This window comes from Sarcophilus harrisii, chromosome 3, assembly GCF_902635505.1.
Source record: "Sarcophilus harrisii chromosome 3, mSarHar1.11, whole genome shotgun sequence".
Lineage (NCBI taxonomy): Eukaryota > Metazoa > Chordata > Mammalia > Dasyuromorphia > Dasyuridae > Sarcophilus > Sarcophilus harrisii.
In genome coordinates this window covers 244,093,261-244,120,151 of record NC_045428.1, presented here as the reverse complement: position 1 = coordinate 244,120,151, position 26,891 = coordinate 244,093,261, and the positions used below count along the sequence as shown (strand labels likewise).

Here is a 26,891-nt window from a genome sequence, read left to right as displayed (position 1 = left end):
TTTATCCCCCTCACCCAGGGCTATGAAGTTTCTTTATTTAAAGGCCCACAAAACAAAGTTTTTGTTTTTAACTATAGTCCGGCCCTCTAACAGTCTGGGGGACAGTGAACTGGCCCCCTATTTAAAAAGTCTGAGGACCCCTGATAGAGTATCCCAAAAGACTTAGTACTTTAATAGCATGAAATAAATTGCACTGAGACTTTGGAGACACCATATACACATGTTTAAACATACCTTCTATATATAAATATACATACATACACAAACACATATACATATAGTCCTAGAAAATGTCAGATGTGTGGGTTGCCTTCTTTTTGGTAAGAAAGAATATTCAACTCATTCAATTCAAGTGAACATACATTTATGTTGGCAGCTAGGTGGCTCAGTGGAAAGGGCACTGGATCTTGAGTGAAGCTATAGTTCAAATCTGACTTCTGTTAGACACTACCTTTGTGACCCTGGGCAAATCACCTAATCTCAACTTTCTCAATTGTAAAACGAGAGTAATAATAGCACAGCACCTATCACCCGAGGTTGTGGTAAGGATCAAAGGACATGATCTTTAAAATGCACCTGGCATACACAAAATTAAATGCTAGCTTTATTAGCGACTAGTCGTATGACATGCCCTATGTAGTGGGAGTAGTCTCATGAGCTCAAAAGTCCTTCCTATATCTCTATTCTAGATGGCCTCAAGGGCGGATTATTTTCAACTAAAAAAAATGAGGAAAAGTTTCAGATGAAATTGGAATTTCATAATTAGCCACGCTTGGGGTTAGTGCTGGGGTTCGGTTACAGTAGCCTCGGCGTACTCCGGAGCTGTAGGGGCAAATTTCATAGAGAAAAAAAGGAACATGGCCCTTTAATTTCATTTCTTTTCCCCTCCTCCCCTGGATTCTCCTTATCTCCCAGGCTCAGCTTGGGGAGGGGAGAGGGAAGCCGGCACCTCTATACGTAGACTAGACTTTGACCCAGTCAGGTCTGGCACGTCCAGGTAGGGCGCAGCTGCGGGCTTCCAATCTAGCCAGGGAATCCCCAAAGGGCGGAGCCCGTCCGGGAATCGTCAGATCAGGGGGGACGTGGAGAAGGCGGTGACTGAAGCACTCACTTCTCCATTTCCCCGTTCCGGTGGCTTCGCCCCTTTTTCTAAGTAGAGTTTGGGGGCCTGGGTATCTGGCACCCTGCAGAGAGACAATGGCCAAGTACGCAGCGGCGAGGGCAGCTCTCGGAAGAGAGCTCGGGAAGAGCTAGAGCCCAGGCCCCCGCCGAGCCGAGCCATCTTCGGGGGCCATGCAGCCTCGGGCCTGCTGGGCAGGCCTGACAGCCGGCCTCCGAGTGGTCCTCATCCTCTACTGCTGGTGCTGCCTGGGTTTGTCATTTTCCCCTACAGGTAAGGAAGCGATAGCTAGTCTTCCACCGGAAGAAGGCTGGCTTGGAGAGGAGATGGGCAAGGGAAGGAAAGGAATAGGGGAGGGGAAGGGAAGAGCAAGAGGAACCTCTGTCGCTTAATAGAAGTTTATTGATTGATGTTCGGCTTGGCCACTAAGCTTGGGCAGCTTTAGCTCCTGAGAATCACCTCTCTTTCCCCATTGCCTTTTTTCTTCTGGTTTGGATGTTGGAAGGCCTAGAGAATTACTTGAGGTAATTTTAATGGGACGTTTCCTCATTGGCCGGAGGAAGAAAGGAAGCAGAGTCTGACACATTTCTTTTATCCAATATTTATTTCCAGATCATTTGCTGGAGAGGTGCATTTCAAAAGTTCAATTCTCTCCACCCTCTGGGTTATACTCTTTTATGAGTGGAAAGAATCCTAATATAATAGTTAGGAGGAAGATCTGATTTTGTAATCCCAGTTTTGCTGTGGGATTTAGAGTCACAAAGACATACAGAAGATTATAATTTTAGAGCAGAAAGAACCTTAAAAGTCTTCTAGTCCAAGACCTTCATATTACAGTTGAGGAAAATGAGATTCAAAAAAGTTAAATGATTTGACTAGGATCATAGGGCTAGAATGTATATGAGGCAAGATTTAAACCTGCATCTTAACTTCCAGTCCTGCTTTCTAAAAACTACTTTGTGCCTTCTGTCAAATGGTAAATGTTAGGAAAAACAAAAGAAAACTTCATTTTAAAAAATTAACCAGGGCAGCCAGGTGGTGAAGTGAATAGAGCCCCAGTCCTGAAGTTAGGAGAACCTGAGTTCAAATGTGGTCTCAGACACTTAACACTTCCTAGCTGTGTGACCGGGGCAAGTCACTTAATCCCAATTGTCTCAGCCAAAAAAAAAATAAAAATAAATAAACCTCTGACTTTTCCAGTATGTGTTTGCTTTCTGTAAAATAGAAATTAATGTAACATTTAAACAACTAATGGTTCTGCTAGAAATTGTGTGTGTAATGCCCCCTTTAATATCACATTACATCAGAAAATGCTAATTTTTTTCAATTATTTTCTCCACCAATATATGCCAGTTCCAGTATTAATGAGCATTAACCTCTCTGGACTCTTTTTTTTTTTTTTTAATTAGCTTTTTATTTTCAAAATATATGCAAAGAGGGGCAGCTAGTTGGTGTAGTGGAGAGAGCACCAGCTCTGAAGTCAGGAGAACATGAGTTCAAATCTCACCTCAGACACTTACACTTCCTAGCTGTGTGACCCTGGGCAAGTTACTTAACCCCAAATGCCTCAGCAAAAAAGGAGAAAAAGAAGCTCAAAAATCGGGGCTGAATTTCAGTGCTCCCCAAAATGTCTGAGCAAGAGTAAACTGCTACTGGACTCTGCCCCTCCCAACTGGTTAGAAAGCTGTTTGTTTTAGTCATTGTCAGCTGGGATATATGCTAAAAATGAGACCCTCCCCTTTGCAGGGCTTCTGTACTACACAACTGCAGTTTTTGGCAGCTTTGAAACTTATGCCTTTTGCCTCATTTCCAAAATATATAGAGAACTGACTCTAATTTATAAGAAACCAAGCCATTCTTCAATTGACAGATGGTCAAAGCATATGAACAGACAATTTCCAGATGATGAAATTGAAATTATTATCACTCATATGAAAGAGTGTTCCAAATCATTATTAATCAGAGAAATGCAAATTAAGACAACTCTGAGATACCACTACACACCTGTCAGATTGGCTAAGGTGACAGGAAAAAATAATGATGATTGTTGGAGGGAATGCGGGAAAACTGGGACACTGATACATTGTTGGTGGAGTTGTGAACGAATCCAACCATTCTGGAGAGCAATCTGGAATTATGCCCAAAAAGTTATCAAACTGTGCATACCCTTTGATCCAGCAGTGTTTCTACTGGGCTTATACCCTGAGGAGATACTAAAGAAGGGAAAGGGACCAGTATGTGCCAAAATGTATGTGGCAGCCCTGTTTGTAGTGGCTAGAAACTGGAAAATGAATGGATGCCCATCAATTGGGTAAATTGTGGTATATGAATGTTATGGAATATTATTGTTCTGTAAGAAATGACCAGCAGGATGAATACAGAGAGGCTTGGAGAGAATTACATGAACTGACGCTAAGTGAAATGAGCAGAACCAAGAGATCATTATATACGTCAACAACGATACTGTATGAAGATGTATTCTGATGGAAGTGGATTTCTTTGACAAAGAGACCTAATTCAGTTTCAATTGATCAATGATGGACAGAAGCAGCTACACTCAAAGAAAAAAAACACTGGGAAATGAATGTAAACTGTTTGCATTTTTGTTTTTCTTCCCGGGTTATTTTTACCTTCTGAATCCAATTCTCCCTGTGAAACAAGAAAACTGTTTGGATCTGCACACATACATTGTATCCAGGATATACTACGATATATTCAACATATATAGGACTGCTTGCCATCTAGGGGAGGGGGTGAGGGTGGGAGGGAAAAATCGGAACAGAAGTGAGTGCAAGGGATAATGTTGTAAAAATATTACCCTGGCATGGGTTATGTCAATAAAAAGTTACTATAATAAAAAAAAAAAAAAAGAAAGAAAGAAAGAAACTTATGCCTTTCTAAGTATACTGCCCAGGGCTCCCTATCTAGGAACACTATCCCTACATAATCAGTCTGCTCTCTATCCAATCATCAGAACTGAATACTAGGTGACCCTCTGTTTCTTGGTTCTGGGCATTTTCTCTGGCTGTCCTCCAGGCCTGGAATGCTCTCCCTCCTCATTTCTACCTCCTGGCTTCCTTTCAGACATAACTGAAATCCTGCCTTCTACAGGAAGCCTTCCCTAACTCCTGTTAATTCTTGTGCTTTCTTTCTTTTAATTAGTTCCTATTTATCCTGTAATATATTTATTTCCATATTGTCTCTCCCACTAGCTTGTGAGTTCCTTGAGAGAGCAGAGGCAGTCAGTCTTTTTCTCCTTTTTGTATTCTCCTATGCTTACTTAGAACAGTCTTACCCTTTAGTAGGTGCTTAACAAATGTTTATTGATTGTCTGTTTGAATGGAAGGGCTACCTGATGCCAGGGAAAAACAAAGGCAAAGAAAGGGAAACTGTTCCAAACCTACTATACTAAGAAATTCTATTTACATGACATATCATCTTATTTAGGCCAGAATGTTTACACATACAGGACATACCAACACAGCATGAATACCTTCTTCATCATGAAATCTTTTTATTTCCCAGACTGCTCATCTAGGCCCTTCTTGGATACCCTTAGTGAATGGGAACTAACTATCTTTAAAAGGCCTGTTTCACTTTTGAACAATTCTTACTCCCCACCTTAGAATGGAAGTTCCTTGAGGACAGGGACTAAGGACTTTTGTTTTGTTTTTGCCTTTATCTGTAAATGAATTTTATATCTTAGTGTTTGGCATGTAGTAAACAATAACTTCTTGCTTACTTGATTTATTTATAGGAAAATTTTCTTTATATGGAATGTAAATCTGTCAGTTGATCAGACATTAAGCTTTTTGTAGGAAAAATCTGCTTTCAAAGCTGTACCCCTCACATGACCCATATCTCATATGGAATCTCAAGTAGGAGAACCTACATATCATTTCAACTTGAAAATCTTCTCAAAACATACATTGTCTTTTGCATTGTATCTTAGAAACGTTGTTTTGATTTTCTAGTCTCACATTTCAGTAGTGTTTGTTAATCAATTGATTGATTGCCAAAGACTGCTCATTAAAAAAAGATATAAAACAGATCATGATGTTTGGTGCTGTGTATGAAGTGAGTGCATATAAAAATTTTAATAACCTGATAATCTTCTTTTCTTTTAAAGAACCACTTACCAGACTATCAGCTCCACAAAACTTGAGAATTCACCTCTATAATTTAGAGCAAGTTCTGAGATGGGATCCTGTCCCCATAAGCAATCTAACAGGCCCAGTCCTATACAGCGTGGAGTATAAATTGTAAGTACATTATCTAACATTTGTGGTACAACAAGGTGGCACAGTGAATAGAGGAGTAAGTTTGGAATCAGGACTATTCTTTTTCCTGAGTTCAAATTTTTTCTCAGACATTATTTTTAAGTGTACAAGGATACAGAGCCAAGTAATTTGATCCTTGGATACTTACCGTTTCTAAATGCACAAATAATGTAAGTATGCAAGTGTATGGGGTCAAGTTTTTGATCCTGGGGAAGTCATTTAATCCTGTTTAATTTCTTCTTTGTAAAATGAGCTGGAGAAAGGTTTGCCATTGCAAGCCACTCTAATATTTTTGCTAAGAAAAACCCCAAATGGTGTCGCAAAAAGATAAACATGAAATTGAAAAATGACAACAAAAATACTATCTATTTAAATGTAGAAATATGTATAGAAGAATTGCAGGAGTTTAACATATATTGGATTGCTTGCTGTCTAGGGGAGGGAGTGGCAAAAACTTGAAACACAGGGTTTTGCAAAGGTGAATGTTGAAAACTAACTTTGTATGTATTTTAAAAATTAAAAGCCATTATTAATTTTTTTTAAAGAAAAAATACAATCTACAGTACTTTTTATTGGTTTCAATAGTATATTGGAGGACAGTTTTAAAACCTTAACACTATTAATATGAGATCATGCTGCCTCTTCTAAGAAAGATCCATACTGGGCAGATTATTTATCTTACTTAGTGTCTGGAACTTTTCCCTTGCTCATCTTCACCTCTTGGCTTCCCTGGTTTCAAAACTTCAAGTCTCAGCTAAAGTCCCACTTTTGTTCCCAATTCCTCTTAATGCTGGTTCATTCCCTCTGAGATTATATCCAATTTGTCCTGTATGTACATAGCTGTGTGTAAGCTGTATTTCCCATTGGACTATGAGTCCTTTGTGAGCAGAAACAATCTTCTGCCTTTCTTTGTATCCATATCACTTAGAACTATGCCTGGAACAGTGTAAGTATGTAATGAATGCTAGTTGACTGACTGACATATGAATATCTATTAGTTATATGAGTGTATGTATATGTGTGTATGTTTATATACATTATATATTATCTATATTTATGCACATATACAGATAGATATTTTAATTCTCCAAAGAATGAAATTTCAAACCTTTCCTCCAACAGCTCCATGTTTAAGAGAGTTTAAATAACTCTCATCATTAGAAAATTTTTTGCTAAAAGCTCTTTTATTACTGTATAAGTATTTTTTTTCTTATTTGGTCTTCAATGAACAGATAAAGACTTGAGGAGAAAAAATTCAATATTTAGTTCATTTCATCAGCAGATCAATAGTAGGAAAAAGATTACAAATCTCAATGCATTGTCAGAGATGAAAGAGAAAGGAAAGGAAAAAGCATTTCTTCAAAGCCTACCATGTGCAGGCCCCATGCTAATTGCTTTACAAATATTATTCCATTTGATCCTCACAACAATTCTAGGAGGTTGATGCTATTATTATCCCCATTTTACAGATGAGGAAACTGAGCACACTGCTAGTAAATGTTTGAGTCCAGATTTGAACTTGTATGGAGTGAACTTATATGGAACTTAGGAAAGAGAAACTCAAAACTTCTTTACCCCAGTTAGCCATCATTCTCCATCTACAATAGTTCTTGTAAAAATATTTTAGTGATATATAATGTTAATAATAACAATAATAAGAGTTTGCTTTTATATAGCATTTTTTAAGGTTTATAAAGCTTTTCACTTATGTAATCCTCTAACCAGTGTATCACTAGAGTCTGATAGCATAAACAAGATTCTGTTCCCATAGCTTTCTATTTCAACAAAGAAAAGGAGGTCCACTTTCTTTTTTTTTTTCTTTTCTGAAAACTTTATTTTTACATTAGTGGCATAGTCTGTACAACTCCCAATAATGTTTGAGTGTTAAATCAAGGTTTTTTTTTTTTTAATTAAAGCTTTTTATTTTCAAAAGTATATACATGAATAATTTTCAACATTCATCATTAAAAAATATTGTGCTCTAAATTTTTTCCCTCCCTTCCCCTTACCCTCTCCTCTAGATGGCAAGTAACTCAATATAGGTTAAACATATACATATTTCCACAAATATCATGCTGCACAAGAAAAATCATATCAAAAAGAAAAAAATGAAAAAACAAAATGCAAGCAAACAACAACAAAAAGAATGAAAATGCTATGTTGTGATCTCAGTCCCCACAGTCCTCTCTTTGGATGCAGATGGCTCTCTTCTTCACAATAATATTGGAACTGGCCTGAATCATCTCATTGTTGGAAAGAGCCATGTCCATCAGAATTGATCATCATATAATCTTGTTGCTGTGTACAATGTTCTCTTGGTTCTACTGACTTCACTCAGCATCAGTTCGTATAGGTCTCTTCAAGCCTCTCTGAAATCATCCTGCTAGTCATTTCTTACAGAATATTAATATTCCATAACATTCATATACCATAACTTATTCAGCCATTCTCCAACTGATGGGCATTCACTCAGTTTCTCGTTTTTAGCCACTACAAAGAGAGCTACCACAAACATTTTTGCACATGTGGGTCCCTTTCATTTCTTTATGATCTCTTTAGGATACAAGCCCAGTAGAAATACCACTGGATCAAAGGGTTTGCACAGTTTGATAGCTCTTTGGGCATAATTCCAAATTGCTCTCCAGAATGGTTTGATCAGTTTACAACTCCACCAAAAATGTATTAGTGTCCCAGTTTTCCCACATCTCCTCTAACATTCATCATTGTCTTTTTCTATCATCGTAGCCAATTTGAGAGGTGTATAATGGTACCTCAGCGTTGTCTTAATTTGCATTTCTCTGATCGATAGTAATTTATAGCATCTTTTCATATGACTAGAAATGGTTTTAATTTCTTCATTTGAAAATTATCTGTTCATACCTTTTGGAGATCCATTTTCTTGTAAGACATTTTCTTAAATGTTAAAAAAAAAAAAGTTGCATTACCACCCAGGAGCAAGATGGCACAATAGTTAGGGCACTGAGCCTGGAGCCAGAATATCCAAGTTCAAAAGTAGCTTTGGGTAAATCACTTAATTGCTCTCAGCTTCAATTTCCTTATCTTTAAAATGGGGATAATAATAGCATCTACCTCCCATGGTTGTTGTAAAGCTCAAATGAGATAATATTTGTAAGTCTTTTCAAGTGTTAAAATGCTATATAAATGCTTGGTATTAATAATAAAAGCTTTTGTTAATAATTATCATGTTTATAATTTTAAAAAGGAAATTCTTTAAAAACAGCTTTTTATATCAAGAAGTAACTAAAAACAATTGAATTTCTGTGAAATTAATGGAGAAAAAAAGGGGGGATATATGACTAATTCCATGGAAAAATCAGTTGCCCAACAACAAGGTACCAGTGATTTTTATATTTTCATAGATGTTAAACATAAAAAAAGCTACACAGTGGAGAGAGTGATAGACTTGGAGTTAAGAAAACCTGAATTTAAATGTTAGCAGCAATACTGTGTCAGATCAAAAGGGAAAAACCATAGGAGAGGGGAAAAAAAAAACAGAAAAAAGAAATGAACATAGCATTTTTTTAAAATCTCTAATTTCATTTCTTTTAGCTATTCTTGAATCCCTCATGACAGTGATTTTTTTTTTCTTCCAAGGTTCAGTTTATAACTATTGTGGAGTTACTGGTTTTTGTTAGGATTTATCCATTGCCTTTTTTTTTTAAACCCATAGTACTTTTTCAGTGTATTTGATATTTTCTTTCATCTATTCATATTTCTAGACTTAATTCCTAAATTGGACTTTTGAGATAGTCAAATTTTTAAACATCATTTTTCAGCATTCTTACTTAAAACACTTTTTTCTAAGCAAGCAGAGATGATTTGTTTTGAACTCCCTACAATGTAGTAGTGTTTGAGGCAGAGATCTTTCTCATGTGTTCAGCCACAGGTCAGAGGTTGTCAGTTCTTGGGTTGGAGGCCTTCTGATTACGAAGCACTCATTGTTTTTCTCTGTGGTTTGGGAGCCCTCTAACTTACTGTCAGAATGTTACTGTCAGTGACCACAGTTCCCAGTTCTCTTATTCTTGTTGTGTGGGGTAGGGGTGAGAGTGTTTTATTGTTTCCTTGAAGTGCAAGGTGTGTACATTTTGTCAGTGTATCTGACTATCAGTTGTGATATGATTGCATTTAGTCTGAATTTAGTATCAGGAACTTTAAGTATTTAAGAAACATGACCTGTGGCCAGTTCAGAAATATGCTCTTTGGTGAAGTACTTGCCTAAGGTACCAGCTTTATCATTACCCTTTTATTCCCCCTGGCCTTCTCTTCCCTCCAAATATCACAAAGTTCTCTGACTTTACTTTTTCTACTAGAAGTAATAATACATGACCAAAATTATCTACCTTTGACACCATTATCAAAGACTCTTCTCTTGATCTCATTGAGGCTAACTTTTTTATGCATGTCTGTGAGGGTATTTCTAGGTATAAATTTACTTGTCTTTGCTGTGAATGTATGCTATACACTTAACTGTGATAGACAGTGAAAGGGAGCAAAGCTAGCAGCCCAAGGGCTTCATCTTTGAGAAGTTATTTTGTGTTTGGTATGATCTATGTTTGCATTTAATTGTGTTCACTATACATAAGGTAGATGGAAAGACAAGGGAATGAAATAAGCATTATTATTTCAGGCAGCATACTAAGTGTTTCTTACAAATATTATCACATTTGATCCTCACAACCACCTAGGGAGGGTGGTGTTATTATTATCCCCATTTTATAATTGAAGAAACTAAAGTAGACAGTGGTTAATTAAGTCTCCAAGGCAGGATTTAAACTTAGACCTTCCTGATTCCAGGCCCAATATGTTATACACTGTGCTCCTAAGAAGGTTATAGAATGTGTTTCCAAAGTGTGCCTATAAAAGGCTGTTGTGCTATTAAATATAAATATAAATACACATATATACATATGCATATACATTTATATAAACTACATAAACACATACTTTTCCCCAGTATTGGAGCTTGAACACTTTAGCATATTTTCCCCAATAACGTACTAATTCTTTAGATAATGTGTGAAACATGGAATTAAAGGATTTGAAACATGGGGAGACATATGAATTGATTCAGAGTGAAGTAAGCAAATTGGAAAAACAATAAACATGGCTATGACAATGTCCAGTATAGGACATAAGTGAGTACATAATGTTGTATATGATTATGTTGGCTCATTTTGCTAAACTTTTTTTCTCTTTTTAAAATATAGAAGTAGAAGAGATAACTCACTAGACAGGGAAGTGAGGAAAGAAAGAGGAAGTAGAATAAAATAAAAGATACAAATAAAAAAAAAAGATTTTAAAAAGAAGAAAGCATTTCTGAGAAAATTGTATTTTAGATAGTAATGTAAGAAGAAAGCACTGATTTGAAAATGCTTTTTTCCCCATAGCCTCAAGAACAATTGGAGCACTATGACATGTGTTAATTGTACTAGAATTGCAGAATCAATATGTAACTTCACAGCAGCCCATGATTCTTCATGTTTTCCACATTATTTCAATATTTCTTTACGTGTTAAAGCTCAACTAGGAGAGTTAGATTCTGATTGGGCATTGGCTCCTTGGTTTCAGCATTTCCGAAATGGTAAGAACTTTTTAATATCTTTTTTCCTCTTTATTTTAGCAACTAGAAGTAAAAAATTATTTCTCCAGCTTCCAGGTTTTCTTTCTATTTTTCTACTTCTATATTCTACTTTCTATTTTTACTTTTGTGAGAGAGTAAGTATCCAACTCAAAACCTATGCCAACTAAAAATACTATTCACAGTCATTTTCGAATTTTAGACCACTGAGAATAAACCGTGACAGTTTCAATACTCTATTGGAAACACAGTAGAATGTTGTTTGCGCTGCAAACTAAGTCTGGTATATAAGGACCAACTCATCTAGGAATATAGAGGTTTATCAATTGTATGGAACTAATGTTAATCCCAGTGGATTTAACAACTAGTTAAAACTGTTTAGTGTCTAACAGGAGAGATTAGTAGAGTCTCAAAACCACTCTGCCTCTATCTAGGCCTTTCTAATCCATTTATACTACTAAATTTTATTCACCTAAGCCTTTATTTTGACTGTAATCCATGTTCACAGTCCATCTCCAATGCAAGCTGGAATGTGTCACTTTACTTTTTGAACACTGTACATTGGCAATCAATCTGTTAATACCTAGGTGTCTATGTGAAAGTATATTAAAATATTTTTCTTTTTCAGTGACAGCAATAAACTAAACTAATGGGAATTTGGCCAGTGAGGGCAGATTCTGATTTTGAAAAAACCTTATGTTCATAGAAGTATTTCTCATCAGTTCAATTAGGTTTGGAGGCAAATGATGTCACAGTTAAAGTTACAGATTCAAACTCTGAATAATAGCTGTGTACAAAACCCATTATTTTTTGGCAAGTCAGAGAACCTCCTCAGCCTTGGTCAGCCTTTAACTCACATTTCTATAGTCATTTGTAGTTTACAATGGACTTTCTCCACCATCTTTCTCTGAGATAAGCAGATCCCAGTTCATAGTACTTGACACATAGTAAGTTCTTCATATCTGCTTCTTCATTCAATGTGTCATGAATTACAAAATACATTTTAAAATGAGGAAACTGAGGTCTACAGATGTTAAGTAATGGCCAGGCAGCTATGATGTAGCAGAAAAAAAATATTAGATTTCCACTTAAAATACCTGGATTTGAATCCTGTTTTTGCCATTGTGATAGTTCAGAAAGATAGGTTTTGTTGAGGACCTGTAAAAAGCTGACTAATCCTACTCTGGATAGGGGACATGCTTACTGTTCGTACCCTTTTTTGGAAGCTTCAGGCTTCTTGATTGCATTGAGGAAACCTCTCTTTGATCCTTTCCTTATATTTTGTCTACCTGATTCACTCAACTCTCACCTATGGCTCCAGGAAGCTGTAGCATGCACATTGGCTATACCTGGGCAAAGTGTCTTGGCTGACAGATTGAATCAGGTTGAAGGCAACCATCAGGCCTCAAACCTGTCAGTGAATTGGAGGGTTATCTGTCCCAAGCATGTAAAGACTTTCCCTGGTAGAATGGGTGGATGAAAACAATTTGTTCCAACAGCCATGGAGGTGGCTAAAACAAGTGCTACAGAGCACTTAGAGCATTAAAAACACCAAGGTCACCCAGTGCATCCCAGGCCATTGCCAATCACCTTGGCTTTTGCCCTGCCACTGGACATTGATGAGTCTTGAAGAGAAAGTGAGACAGACAACTTTGTGCAACTCTGTCTTACTTAAATCCAATTCACGTGCAAGTCAAGACATCATCTATGATGTTCTTGGTCCTTTTTGAAAATAAAGGACAAAGGGGAGCTAGGTAGTGCAGTGGTTAGAGCACCAACCCAAAAGTCAGGAGGACCTGAGTTCCAGTCTGGACTCAGACACTTAATACTTCCTAACTGTGTGACTCTAGGCAATTCACTTAATCTCTGTTGCCTCATCAAAAAAAAAATTAAGTAAAGGCAAGATATGAATGGTTGCTATGAAGTTAAAATAATAATTTTTTTAAAGTCATTGTAACTATTATGTGATATACAAATGCTAACCATTATTATATTCTCTGGCATTTAAATTTGTATTTTTCCTTGTTACATTATACCAAATGTAGAAACAGATATGTTTAAAGGCTTAAAAATCATATTTTCTTTTGTTAATCTTAAAATTTGATTTATTCTTTCAATTTCAGCAACACTAGGACCTCCATTAGATGTGGTTGTGACTTCACTTGATGGCTCTCTTATCATCAACTTTAAGCCTCCTTTCAAAGTAGAACCTGATAAATTTGATTATATTGTCCATTATTGGCAGAAAGAAGGAGAAAAAAAGGCAAGAGTATTTTTTCTTATTTGCTTGTTTTTTTTTTTCCTTTTTCATTTCATATTCTACTAAGAAGCAAAATAAATGTTCCTATTCTTATTCTCAACGGGTGACATTTTGTTGTCATCAGTCATATAGTTCATGATGAATAAGGCAAAATGATTTTTACTTCATTAGCAATATCAGTTAAAGTTGCCCTCTTATTATTTTGCTATTTGAGATTAGAGATAGTCTTAATGGCTGTTTTATTCTAACATTTAAAAAAAAATTCCTTATAATTCAAGCATCAAAGGAAACTTCTGTAAGAATTAGTAGGAAGTCTTGTAGAAACTTTTTTAAGGAATACACAGCTTTATGATTTTTCTAGCCCATATAATGAGACCCACTTGAATAACTGATATTAGCAAATCAAATCTTCACAAGTCTGTATTGGCATGGAAATTACATTGCTTATCAACTTTTAGTTATGATGACTATATGAAAGATTGCAAAGAAGCCTGGTTCTCTCACATATACTCCTGTGAATATATAATAAAAAGCATCAAACTAAGTTACTATCAAAAAATCCAAAGGGAAACAACAGGGGCTAAGTGATGATAGAATGCTTACATTGAAAGGAAAGAAGAGATGTATCCTTTCATTTTTATTCACCTTCAAAATCATTGTTATTCAATTGTATTTTAGTTTTTAGTTAGCAAAAATCTGCCTCTCTCTTTCTCCACTCCTTTCTACCTCCCCAACCCTCAAACCTTGAAAATGAGAGAAAAAACAAAACCTCTGTTAAAATATCTCTGGGAAAGGAGAAAATTTAGGTGATGTAAAAACAAAAGCTATCCATAAAAATGTATTCTAAAATCATGAATATCTCTTGATTTTAGATATATTTGTGTTCAGATTTGCCAGTTTTCAGAGAAGTGTGAAAATACTTCTATATTCATTCATAACATTTTATCAATTGGAACATCCAAATTTTGATTAATACATTGAAGTAATTTTCCCCAAAAAATTATAGTGCTTTTTATTCTGAACTTAAGACATAAACAAAAATAAACAGCTTACTATTACAAAACAGAGTATTGTGAAAATAAACTTGTTACTTTGTTTTTAACATGATAATAAAACTTTTCGGCTTATCTGTGACTGCATCTACACTTCCTTTTCCTTTCTTCTGTATTTTTTTAAACAAAAACTACCATTTTTTCTCTTTCTTTGGTACATGAATTTTGAAGTTGAGAAAATATTCCAAAGAATGAAAAATAATATAGATCTTCCCTCTAATAAAAGCTAAAGCATGAGAGATCCCAATAATTTGTTTGTGATGTTTTTCTTTTTTTTTTTTTTTTTTTTTTTTTTTTTATTTTTTATTTTTTTTTTATTTTTTATTTTTTTTATTTTTTTTTTTTTTTATTTAATAGCCTTTAATTTACAGGATATATACATGGGTAACTTTACAGCATTAACAATTGCCAAACCTCTTGTTCCAATTTTCACCTCTTACCCCACCCCACCCTCCCTAAATGGCAGGATGACCAGTAGATGTTAAATATATTAAAATATAACTTAGATACACAATAAGTATACATGACCAAAACATTATTTTGCTGTACAAAAAGAATCAGACTCTGAATTATTGTACAATTAGCTTGTGAAGGAAATCAAAGATGCAGGTGTGTCATAAATATAGGGACTGGGAATTCAATGTAATGGTTTTAGTCATCTCCCAGAGTTCTTTTTCTGGGTATAGTTAGTTCAGTTCATTACTGCTCCATTAGAAATGATTTGGGTGATCTTGTTGCTGAGGATGGCCTGATCCATCAGGACTAGTCATGTGATGTTTTTCTAATAGGTCAAGGGTCCTTTCCCAAGCCAGTCCATTGAGCTGAATGACTTAAAAATCCCAAGTGAATATTGTTTACAAGTACAAGCAAAATTGAATCCCTCCCATCTGAATGACCCTCTCTTTGGGCAGCTAAGTAACACATCTTGCCTCGAAATCTCGTTTGCAGGTATGTACGGGTTTATGAATGCATAGGTTCTTTGTATTCTTTCAGAGTAGCATAAAACTTAAAACAGACTAGAAAAACTTTTTAAGCATGAATTCCAAGTGTTGAATATGATGAAGATAAAAGATATTTCTTTTCATTTTGAGGGAAGAAAAACAGTAAGAGTAGAACATTATACTAAAGAAATGAAAAATGTGCTAGGATTTGAATTGTAGCTCCACACTACAAACTCACAAATTATAGAAACAGGTTGTTACTTTTTGATAAGTGTTAGAAGACTATGTCTATTTGTTTTATTTGAAAGGGAATATTGGGGGTAGCTAGATGGCATGGTGGATAGAGCACCAACCCTGGAGTTTGGAGGATCTGAGTTCAAATCTGCCTTCAGGTATTTAACATTTACTAGCTGTGTGACCCTGGGCAAGTCGTCTGACCCCAATTGCCTACCAAAAAACAAACCAAAAAATGAATTCTAGATAGATTTTAAGCTAATATTTGAATACAAAGATTCACAGATATTTAGCTCATGCTCTCAGTGACATATTTTTTTTTTTAATTCTCTTTGATTTTTACAGCTTCAGCTAAGTTTCAACAAGTCATGATAACAATTTTGGGAATATTTGTATTGATTTTTCTGGTCCTGGGTTGTTACATTCTGGCACAGAAATCCCAAGGCCTGATAAAGTCATACTTTCATTCTCCTCCAGGAATCCCACCCCAAATAAAAGAGGTATGTACATAAATTCAAAACAGTGACAGAAAGAGAAGCTATTTAACTGTCTACAGATTTTCTGTCCACAGGATCAATCTGAAACAATGGCATAAGCCAGAAAAGGAAAAAAATTAGATCAGAGGTTGGAGGAAGAGAAGAGGGAAGATAGAAAGAGGAAATTAGATAGTGATTTTTAATGTAGTGCCATTCCATTTTAAACCTGAAATGACCTAGAGGTAGGATCCTTCTATTTATTATTAATGCCTAAATTGGTAAATGCCTAATTATATTATAAAGATTGGTAGTGAATATGGAGAAATGGCTTATAAGACAAGCCCTGGAGGAGGGGGAGGGGGATACATGGAATGAGAAGGCCTTTGATATTTGTAAAAATTTTAATATTGCTATTCTGCATTAAACAAAACTACGGAAGACTAAAACAGAATATAAGAAAATTGAAAGAATCTAAAACCTCAATCAGTAAATTTATCAGGCAGGCATCCCATGGAATACTCAGGAAAAGTACTTTCCTTTGAAAGACATAGATTACTTAGAAGACATCCCTACCATAATAACCCTTTCCCTATCTTCCTTACTTCTGACCTAAATTCTTTCCATTTCTGTATTACACTATTTCAGACTAGGGAAAAAATACTTGTAAGCAGAAAAGCAGGCAGATAACTTCCTCCTCCAAAGTTTAAGGTCAATAGGCTTTATTATTTTGCATCTGAAAGGAATATAAACATCACTTGTATATATGAAATCCACTCATAAAAAAATTAGATTTTCCCAGTTATGGACCCTATCTTATTCCTTTATAGGCATACTTAGTATGGCTATATCAAATTAAATTATTCTATCAAGTTTTATTAAGGATCTTCAAGAAATATTACTAAATTATTCATATATTTATACTTAATGATGATGATGATATATAGCATTTACATAGAACTTGCTATTAATATCTCAAGGGAGATGCTGTTATCCCACTTTTACAGTTGAAGATAATGGAGCAAAGATGAGTTAAATGAGTTAAAAGTGTGATGACCACTTTAGCATCCTGGATACCTTAGAATCAGCCGGAGTCAGGATAAGCAAAAGTCCTTCGTCTTTATTCTTGGTCTTTAGAGGTAGGAGTGAATTGGATGGAAACAGAATCTCCACAAACTTCCTTCTTCCTCATCTACTGCTAAAGTGACCCTGGCTAGTCTTACTCTACCCCCTAGTCCCTCCTACAGTTCTCTGTATACATCAATTATTGAGCCAGCACAGAATAGTGGGAAGGGCCATTTTCCGAGTATATGCTTATAGAATATTGTCCAATTGGTAATTAGCCTTAAATGCTCAGTTGTCTGGATCTCAGTGCATGAACTCAAGAGTTTCATCCCTCTACACTTCTGCCTTTTTTATGATTTCCTTGGGATACAGACCCAACAATGGCATTGCTGGATCAAAGGATATGCAGTTTTATAGCCCTTTGGGCATAGTTCCAGATTGCTCTCCAGAATGTTTGGATCATTTCACAACTCCATCAACAATGCATCAGTATCACCATTTTCCCACATCCCCAAGGAGCGCATAATCTAATGCAAATAATTATGTACAAACAAGATATATACCATTAGCAGTTCTGCGATCCAGTAATATGAAGCACTGAAGTATAAGCATCAAAGATGAACAGTGGAGATGACTTAGAATTGGGTTTTGACAAGGCACAAATGGTGACTAGGACAAGGTGGGCAAAGGCTTCAGTAGTAGAAGACAACATATAATTGAACTGGATAATTGCAGAATGAAGACCAGGAGAATAAGAAACTGCAGTAAGAGCAAGGCCTGGTTAATGGAGGGGTGGTACGATTTGAAGTCATATTGAATATGAGTACGTTTAAAAGTGAAGAAGAGGATGAAAGGAAGTTTGTAGTCCTAGAGAAATTTCAGAGTTTTGGCTCATAGAAGTGGAAGTTGATCAGGATCAAGAGTATGACAGTTTCTGAGTGTGACTGAAGTAAACTGAAGGAGCAGGTCATAGCAGTTGAGGAGGTGGTGAAGGTAGTGTTTGAAAGGACACCAGTATGTTTAGTGAAGGCAAGGACTGGGATGGAGAAAGACTGTAAAACCAGATACTAAATTCCTGGAGAAAGAAGGGAGAATGACCCAGGAGCTTGTATTTAATTGTGACAAACATCTGGGGAAGGTGATCCAGCAGAGATAACCTCAAAAGTAGAAATTGTTGGCAACAAAGGATTAGGAAATGGTGACAAAGAGCAAATAAGTAAATGGACAAGCAGCTTTCTCCTCTTAATGACCCATTATATCAGGGCATGGAACAACACACACTCATTATAGAAGAGTGTATCTAAAAATAGAATGACTTATGGAGCAAAGGGAAAGAAGGCAAGTTTCTTAGAGTGCAAAAAGATGGTGAGAGTATGAGAAGGCATTTAATAGGTAGGGAAATTTGTTAATTATAGAAGATTCCAAAGAAAGGGAGAAAAAATGAAGATGAAGAAAGTCATTGGTATCCCTAGTGAGGTGTGTGTGTGTATGTGTGTGTATATATAAAAGCTTCAGATCTGTAGATGAAACTGTTTCTATAGATTATTCACATAGTCTAAGGTGATTATATTTTTGTTCTTAAAAGATTATACATTTAGAGTTGAGAGGGATATTATTATCGAATCTGATCCCTATATTTTATAGAAAACTGAGACTCAGTGAGACTAAATGAAATACCTAAGGTTACTCAGCTATTTGAGATAGCAGACATATCCAAGCATACTACACTCTCTACTGCACCATCTACTGCACTGCTTTTGAATTGTAGATTTAAAAACTGTCGTGAGGAGCAGCTAGATGATGCAGTGGATAGAGCACTGGCCCTGAGTTCAAATATGACCTCAGACACTTAACACTTCCTAGCTGTGTGACCCTGGACAAGTCACTTAATCCCAATTGCCTCAGAAAAAAAAACAAGAAATAAAAACTGTTATGAAAGCTTTTATAGGAAAGTTATCAAACTACTATCAAAGCTGCGAGAGGTTTAAGAACCAGTTAAATTCTTGTCATACTTCAAATATAGCAACACAGAAAGTTGTAATCGCCAACTAATTATTTACTAAAATCTTTTTAGTGAAAGATAATACATCACTGAAGGAAATGCCATCTAACAAAAATTATATTGATTTGACAAAAAATGAGCAATAGAGTAGAAATGTACATATGAGTTCAATGATATAATTAGATAGGCGTCTCTCCCAATTTATATCATTTCTTCCTATCTAGTTTTCATCCAGTAAATTGTTTGGCAAGATGATACTATTTAAATAACACCTTTTACCAAATGACTCAGGGTTGTTTCAGGAGATTCCAGGAAATAACTCAACATTGAAATTATTCAGATTCTCATTTTCATATTAATCCATTAATCTAAATGAGTAACTTTTCAGCTAAGGTCCTGGAAAGAAAAAAAAAAAAAAAACAGACCATATACATATAACTTAGATACATACATAAATTTCATATGAGTTTTATTATATCCTTTGAGGCTAGAAAGGGTCTCAAGAGGACAGATGAGATGGGATGCCCCCAAGGGTATGCTGGAGCCGTCTTGGACTACAGCATGAAAACCAATTGTTGAATTTTTAGTGCAAGCATTTATACTTCAGAAATTGGAAAATGCTACAAATCTGGACTTGTTTTTTTATGGTGTTTTTTGTGTGTGTTTTTGTTGATTATCTAAACTTAAGAAATGATGGAGGAAATGTTGACAATGCAGAATAAATTTTAAAGTGTATTGTGCATTTTTTGTTTCAGTGTCTGTCTGGTTAGGTTTCTGCCAGCTATCAGAGGCTTCTGCTCTTAGGTTAGCTAGTAAGAAAGAGGACATCTCAGCAGACTAGTGAGGAGCTGCAGGATCACAGACTGGGTGGCAAAATGCTTACTGGTATCTTATCTGGGTAGTACAGATAAATTCAGTTTCAGATCACCTAGTCAAGGGTTGAAAGACAGAATCAGATATTAGTACCTCCAATAATGGCTCCTAGATTTTTTTCTTTTATACAATAAATGTCCTTATCTCTAATGCATAGATACTTCAGTTTTCTAGTTCTCAAGAATTCTAAGACAGTGATTGGAAAATTCATCTTACGTCTGCTTAAAATGAAGAAATCTGTTATCTGTAAGAACTAAGAGCACTATAAAAAAAAAGTACTTCTCAGTTGATGAACATACTTTGAAAAAAAGGGAGAAATCTTCCCACCACTGTGGTTTAAGGCAAAAAGGCATAAATTATATCTTTAAATGAAGATATATTTAATTATTTAAATAAATTAAATCTTTAAATTTAAATAAATAAATATGCCTAAAGGTGTATTCATAATCTTCTAAATATATTTTTCCATGACCAAGAGAAATGGTATGCTTTTTGGGGTATTCATACTCAACAGTTTACAGCTATTGTTGATAGTCTGTGTATGAATACTCATCTATTATAGCCAGGACTATGAGGCTCAGAGAAAAGACTTCACTAGGATTCTAATATTGGAGAAAAAAGGCCTTAATTTATCAGCAGAGATATGTATAGATGTGTATTTATGTACAAATTCTCTAAAAAGTAATATTAGGGGACAGCTAGATGGAGCAGTAGGTAAAGCAACAGCCCTGAAGTCAATACTTACTAGTTGTGTGATTCTGGCCAAATCACTTAATCTTGCCCCCCAAAATAAATAAATAATACTGGTTTGTTGACATCACAGAGGAGGGCTGGCATAAATAACAAACAAATAATAAACAAAACAAACAAAAGTATAAATAACAAACAGTTCCAGATATATACTTTGAACAGGGTTATAGAATTACAGAATCCAGGCATTATAGGATGCATTATGTAGTCAAGTTTTGTTTGCTCCAGTACACCAGTTGACTAAGAGACCTTAAGAGAAGCCCATGAAGAGAGAGAGTGGCTTATAGTAAAAAGCCAAAATAGTCTGATTATAATTTTATTTAATTACTTATCAGTTTGCGGTAGGTGTTTTGCAAATCTGTGTGAATGAAATAAATCACTTGGTAAGTTAATACTGAAAAGAACTCTAAGTAGAAAAAACCCTTTGAAATAGTATTCATTTGTTGATTTTTCATAGATAGGTTGGAAAATGTATTTTCATTGCATTTCAAGTTAGTCATTTCCCTTTTTGTACATTACCTGTTTAGACATATGCTTCCCACTGACTCAGTAGACTCTATGATATAGCAGCTCACTCTGGATTTGGAATCGGCCAACTTGGAATTAAATTCTAGCTCTGAAATTTACTGTCTGTAAAATAGATTGGACTAGAAGACTTTTTTTAGGTGCTTTCTATAATGCTTTGAGCTTAGTAATATAGTCATAGAATACATTCTATAACTTACACTGATCAATCTTGTTTAAAATACAGAATCTGGGCATAGTGCATAGCCAATTTCTTTGGATCTAATATATTAACGTGACCTTGTTTCTATTCCTTTTTAGTTTTTAATGGAGCCCAACGATCCTATTTTAGAGGCTCTGGACAATAACAGCTCAGCGGCAGAGGATTGCTGTGTTTCCTTATCTATTGTTTCCTGCCAAGAAGACAATCAAGATGATTTGAGCAATAACTTAAGCGATAACACTTGAACCAGCCAAGGGCAAAAATGACCTAGAGTCAATAAATTGTCTAAACTTTACAAGAGACCAACTTCCCATATTTCTGTCTATCACAGATGCCATATTTCAGTACTTGGGAAAAGTTTTATTTTCCTTGTTAACTGAGGACACTATTAAATATGCATTACTGGCATTTCAGTGAACACTCAGGTGGAAAATATCTTCCTGGCCTACAAAAAACAAGATGGATACTTCACAAACATTACTCAGAAAACACACTAACAGGATCTCTTAAAGCATATTCTACATGCTTACTGTACCTTGATTGAGAGGCAGCATAGTAATGGAAAGAAGTACAGACAGGAGAAGGATTTCAGTTTCCATTTATACCATTATTTCATTATGATCATATGTCTCTTCACCTCTTTCTGCTTCAGTTTCTTCATCCTTAAAATGGAATTGAACTATAGGAGTTTTTAAGGCATTTCCTACCACTAAAACTTCTTTGATTGGTGCCTCTATGAAACTGTGTATTTGATAATTTGTCTTGTTATGATTTAATCTTGTAAATAAATATTTATTATTAGATATAAATTTTCTAAACTAGAAAACCTTTTATTTAAAAATGCTGTGAAGTGTTTTTCTTTATACTTTAAGTAATTTTATGTTTCCTGAAGTTTCAACTTTTTCTTGTGCTATATTCCTCAGTTTATCTACACATGATGCAATTTCTGTATGGTATCCATCCACTTATTAAGTCTGTGAGTTGATTCTTTGAAACTGGGATTTTTAGGCGACATTTATACATTTTATATGAGTTCTACAACATTGCCTAAGATGTGAATCTGAAATGGATGCTGTCCCTAACCTGTCGTATACTCCTGAGACTGTGAAAATATTATCTTTGTTTGAATTCTGTCTGTAGTCAGAACTATGTTACCAGCTTTTCCCTATCTAACGCAGGTGGTATTTTCTGTTTCCAATTGTGGGCACACATGGACCCCAGATGTGACGCCTTAAACTTTATCACCAAAGACCTTGATTGCTTCACAAGCATAAAGCTTAAAGAAATATTGTCTCCTTGTTAACCCTTGCCGCCTATCTGGGAATGGAATTTTTAGTGTGATAACTTTTACCACCTGTCTGGGAATGGAATTTTTAGTGTGATAAATGTTTCAGAGTGTTTTTGGTGGTTTTTTCCTTTAAATATGTGTCCCTGAAACTGCTCCATGCTGACTCCCCAAGTTTGGTTCTAGGGGGCTCAGTCACTGGCCAGCAATAAACGCTCTAAAATTTACTCTTTTTTTGGCTATCCTGTACTTTCTCTCATCTAGGTATACTTCATTTGGAGGCTCCCCAGTGAGATTGACTTTGGCTCTGTTCGACAGCCAGTCCCTTTCCCTGGAGAGTGAAGGGGGTTACCATCCCTAGGGGGTGGCCACCAAGAAGATGTTCCTCGGCTTCAGCCCTAGGTAACCTCCTTCTGTGGACTGAGAAAGTGAGACTTAAGAATTAGCTTAATTGGCTTTGAATATTCTGGGAACTGGTTCAACTTTGAGTGAGTACTCTGGGATAATAGGTGGCTATGTGGGACACAGCATCAGTACCCCCTACTAGTTTCCACAGGACTCTATGGGAGTACCCTGGTTGGATTATCTGTCTTCTGTGTTCTGGAATTGTTTGTTTACTGTCTCTGTGTTTAAGTGTACTTGTGTCTATCTGGTTCTGAGTGCCTTTTGGCACTATCTGGTTATATTTGGACATTCTCTGTGAAGGTAGAGAAATGTACCAAACTGGGGCCGTTTGGATTCTGGGAGGAAAGACGCACGAGCTGCAACAACTTCCCTTAGGACTATTTTATGGTTTCTGGGTAGCCTCTAGTCTGAATATGTTAAATGTTTTGTTTAATGTTGTAATTGTGTCACCTATGTCTGTGTGATGTGTGTTCTGTGGTTTGTGACTTGTCTGTTTTGTTAATTTAAGAGCTCTGTTAAGTTTTAAGAACAATGATTAAGAAATTTGGCAATTGGTTATTTCAGTGTTACAACTGTGCTTAGTATAAAAATTTGCTTGTGATTTTAAACTTTTTAACCTGTTGTACTAATTTGTAAGTAAAAGAATAGAAAAGCTTGGCCATTTTAAACTGGCAGGGAAGTTTTTCCCTGAAAAGCAGGTTTTCAAAGCCTGATAGAGAGGAGTAACAGCAATAAAATCTTATCTGATTGAAGCCACTTGGGGAAAAGAAGTTTATACTAGTGGTCTTGAAACACTCAGGCAAAAGAAAGAAAAACTTTTTTAAAAAAACTGCATTTGGTTTGATTCAGTTTGTTACCTTCTGAAACACTGGATAATTTGTTAACATCGTAAGTTATGCTTTGCTGGACATGTGGGTTTTATGGAGTTATTTATCTATTCGCTGTATTGTGTATCTTAAAACTTTTGAAGGGAAAAGGAAAGGAAAATGACGGTGATTTATGAAAGATTGATTTGTAGGAGCAGTTGTAGGTTTGAAAGGTTTTAAGAGTAAGAGAGAGAAGAAGCGGGGGTAAGAGAAACAGGAGAGGATCTTTTGTCTTCAAAGATAAAGATTCAACTCACACCCCCCTCCCCTGCTACTTTAGCAATGGAGCATCTAGTTAGAAGGGTTGTTAGAATTTGTTTAAGGTATGTAGCTGAGGGAAATGGAAGAGTTTAGTAGGAAGAGAAAAAGGAAAGTTTTTAATAGAAGGATTTCTGTGTGGGGAAACTTGAGTGGGGAACAGGAAGGAATCTTTTGTGCAGATTTAGCTTGCCTTCCCTTCTCCCTCCTCTCCCCTACCCCCTCAACTAAGTGTTTTCCAGCCTTTTTTTTTTTTTAAATCAAGTTGTGGCTGCTTGTACCTCTGCAGAAAAGAGCCAACTGTGATTTAAAGGGACAGGCTGACTTTTACGTTATTTGACTGAATATTTGTTTCTTTAGGTACATAATGGTTTCCTTGTTTAGGAATATGGTCATAAATGTGATCTATAATTTGATAGGTTATTTCTTAAAGTTTAATTAATATTTTAAGAACTTCTTGGATTCTTTTATGTAGTATTAGGATATTCTGTATAAGTTTAATTGATTGTACCCTGAGGTTATGTTCATCCTTTAAAGGACTTCTGAAAAATAATAGGGTTTTTTTTTCTTTTTCCTTTTGAAAATGTTTCTGTTATAGGCAATATGCAATTTGGAATTTTTCTACGTATTGGGTATTTAAAGCAAAATGATTTGTATAATGTTCAATTTATGAAACGGCCTACTTAGATATGAAAGATGAGTTGTGAACTTACTGGGACACATTTCTTTTTCTTTTTTTTTTTTTTATTATTATTATAGTAACTTTTTATTGACAGAATCCATGCCAGGGTAATTTTTTTTTTACAACATTATTCCTTGCACTCACTTCTGTTCCAATTTTTCCCTCCCACCCTCCACCTCCTCCCCTAGATGTCAAGCAGTCCTATATATGTTGAATATGTCCTAGTGTATCCTAGATACAATGTATGTGTGCAGATCCAAACAGTTTTCTTGTTGTACAGGAAGAATTGGATTCAGAAGGTAGAAATAACCCGGGAAGAAAAATAAAAATGCAAACAGTTTACATTCATTTCCCAGCGTTTTTTTCCTTTGGGAGTAGCTGCTTCTGTCCATCATTGATCAATTGAAACTGAATTAGGTCTCTTTGTCAAAGAAATCTACTTCCATCAGATTACATCTTCATACAATATCGTTGTTGACGTATATAATGATCTCTTGGTTCTGCTCATTTCACTCAGCATCAGTTCATGTAATTCTCTCCAAGCTTCTCTGTATTCATCCTGCTGGTCATTTCTTACAGAACAATAATATTCCATAACATTCATATACCACAATTTACCCAACCATTCTCCAATTGATGGGCATCCACTCAGTTTCCAGCTTCTAGCCACTACAAACAGGGCTGCCACAAACATTTTGGCACATATAGGTCCCTTTCCCTTCTTTAGTATCTCCTTGGGGTATAAGCCCAGTAGAAACACTGCTGGATCAAAGGGTATGCACAGTTTGATAACTTTTTGGGCATAATTCCAGATTGCTCTCCAGAATGGTTGGATTCGTTCACAGCTCCATCAACAATGTATCAGTGTGGGACACATTTCTTATTGTTATCACTATAAAGTCATGGTAAATACCTGTTGGGAATTTATTTGAAACTGGTTAATGGGATTTGTTATGGGAAGTAAAATTTCTTGGGCTTGTAGTTAATATTATTTGGGGAGTTTTAAAGCTCCATTGGGACAATTACTGGAGTAAAACTAGGTTAAGGCTATTTTATCCTGTATGTGCTGAAGGATCCATTTATATATATAAACAATTATTGGATGTCTCAGGAAAGATCTCCTGTTGGTGGTCTCAATATTCTTTTTTTTTTTTTTAATAGCCTTTTATTTACAGGATATATACATGGGTAACTTTACAGCATTAACAATTGCCAAACCTCTTGTTCCAATTTTTCACCTCTTACCCCCCCACCCCCTCCCCTAGATGGCAGGATGACCAGTAGATGTTAAATATATTAAAATATAAATTAGATACACAATAAGTATACATGACCAAAACGTTATTTTGCTGTACAAAAAGAATCAGACTCTGAAATATTGTACAATTAGCTTGTGAAGGAAATCAAAAATGCAGGTGTGCATAAATATAGGGATTGGGAATTCAATGTAATGGTTTTTAGTCATCTCCCAGAGTTCTTTTTCTGGGCAAAGCTAGTTCAGTTCATTACTGCTCCATTAGAAATGATTTGGTTGATCTCGTTGCTGAGGGTGGCCTGATCCATCAGAACTGGTCATCATATAGTATTGTTGTTGAAGTATATAATGATCTCCTGGTCCTGCTCATTTCACTCAGCATCAGTTCATGTAAGTCTCTCCAGGCCTTTCTGAAATTATCCTGTTGGTCATTTCTTACAGAACAGTAATATTCCATAATATTCATATACCATAATTTATTCAACCATTCTCCAACTGATGGACATCCATTCAGTTTCCAGTTTTTAGCCACTACAAAAAGGGCTGCCACAAACATTCATGCACATACAGGTCCCTTTCCCTTCTTTATAATCTCTTTGGGATATAATCCCAGTAGTAACACTGCTTAACTGATAACTTTTTGAGCATAGTTCCAAACTACTCTCCAAAATGGTTGGATTCGTTCACAACTCCACCAACAATGCATTATTGTCCCAGTTTTCCCGCATCCCCTCCAACAATCATCATTATTTTTTCCTGTCATC

At 35.6% G+C, this 26,891-nt stretch overlaps 1 protein-coding gene across 1 annotated transcript; it reads left to right on the top strand.

The window, feature by feature from the left end:
• The first annotated feature begins 915 nt into the window (after positions 1–915).
• Positions 916–22,217, top strand: IFNGR2 (interferon gamma receptor 2). Its single transcript, XM_031959346.1, has 7 exons — positions 916–1,393; positions 5,250–5,382; positions 10,809–11,002; positions 13,123–13,262; positions 15,100–15,259; positions 15,832–15,986; positions 21,475–22,217. The coding sequence occupies exons 1-7, from the start codon at positions 1,294–1,296 to the stop codon at positions 21,619–21,621; spliced, it is 1,029 nt and encodes a 342-aa protein (XP_031815206.1). The 5' UTR covers positions 916–1,293; the 3' UTR covers positions 21,622–22,217.
• Positions 22,218–26,891: the final 4,674 nt, after the last annotated feature.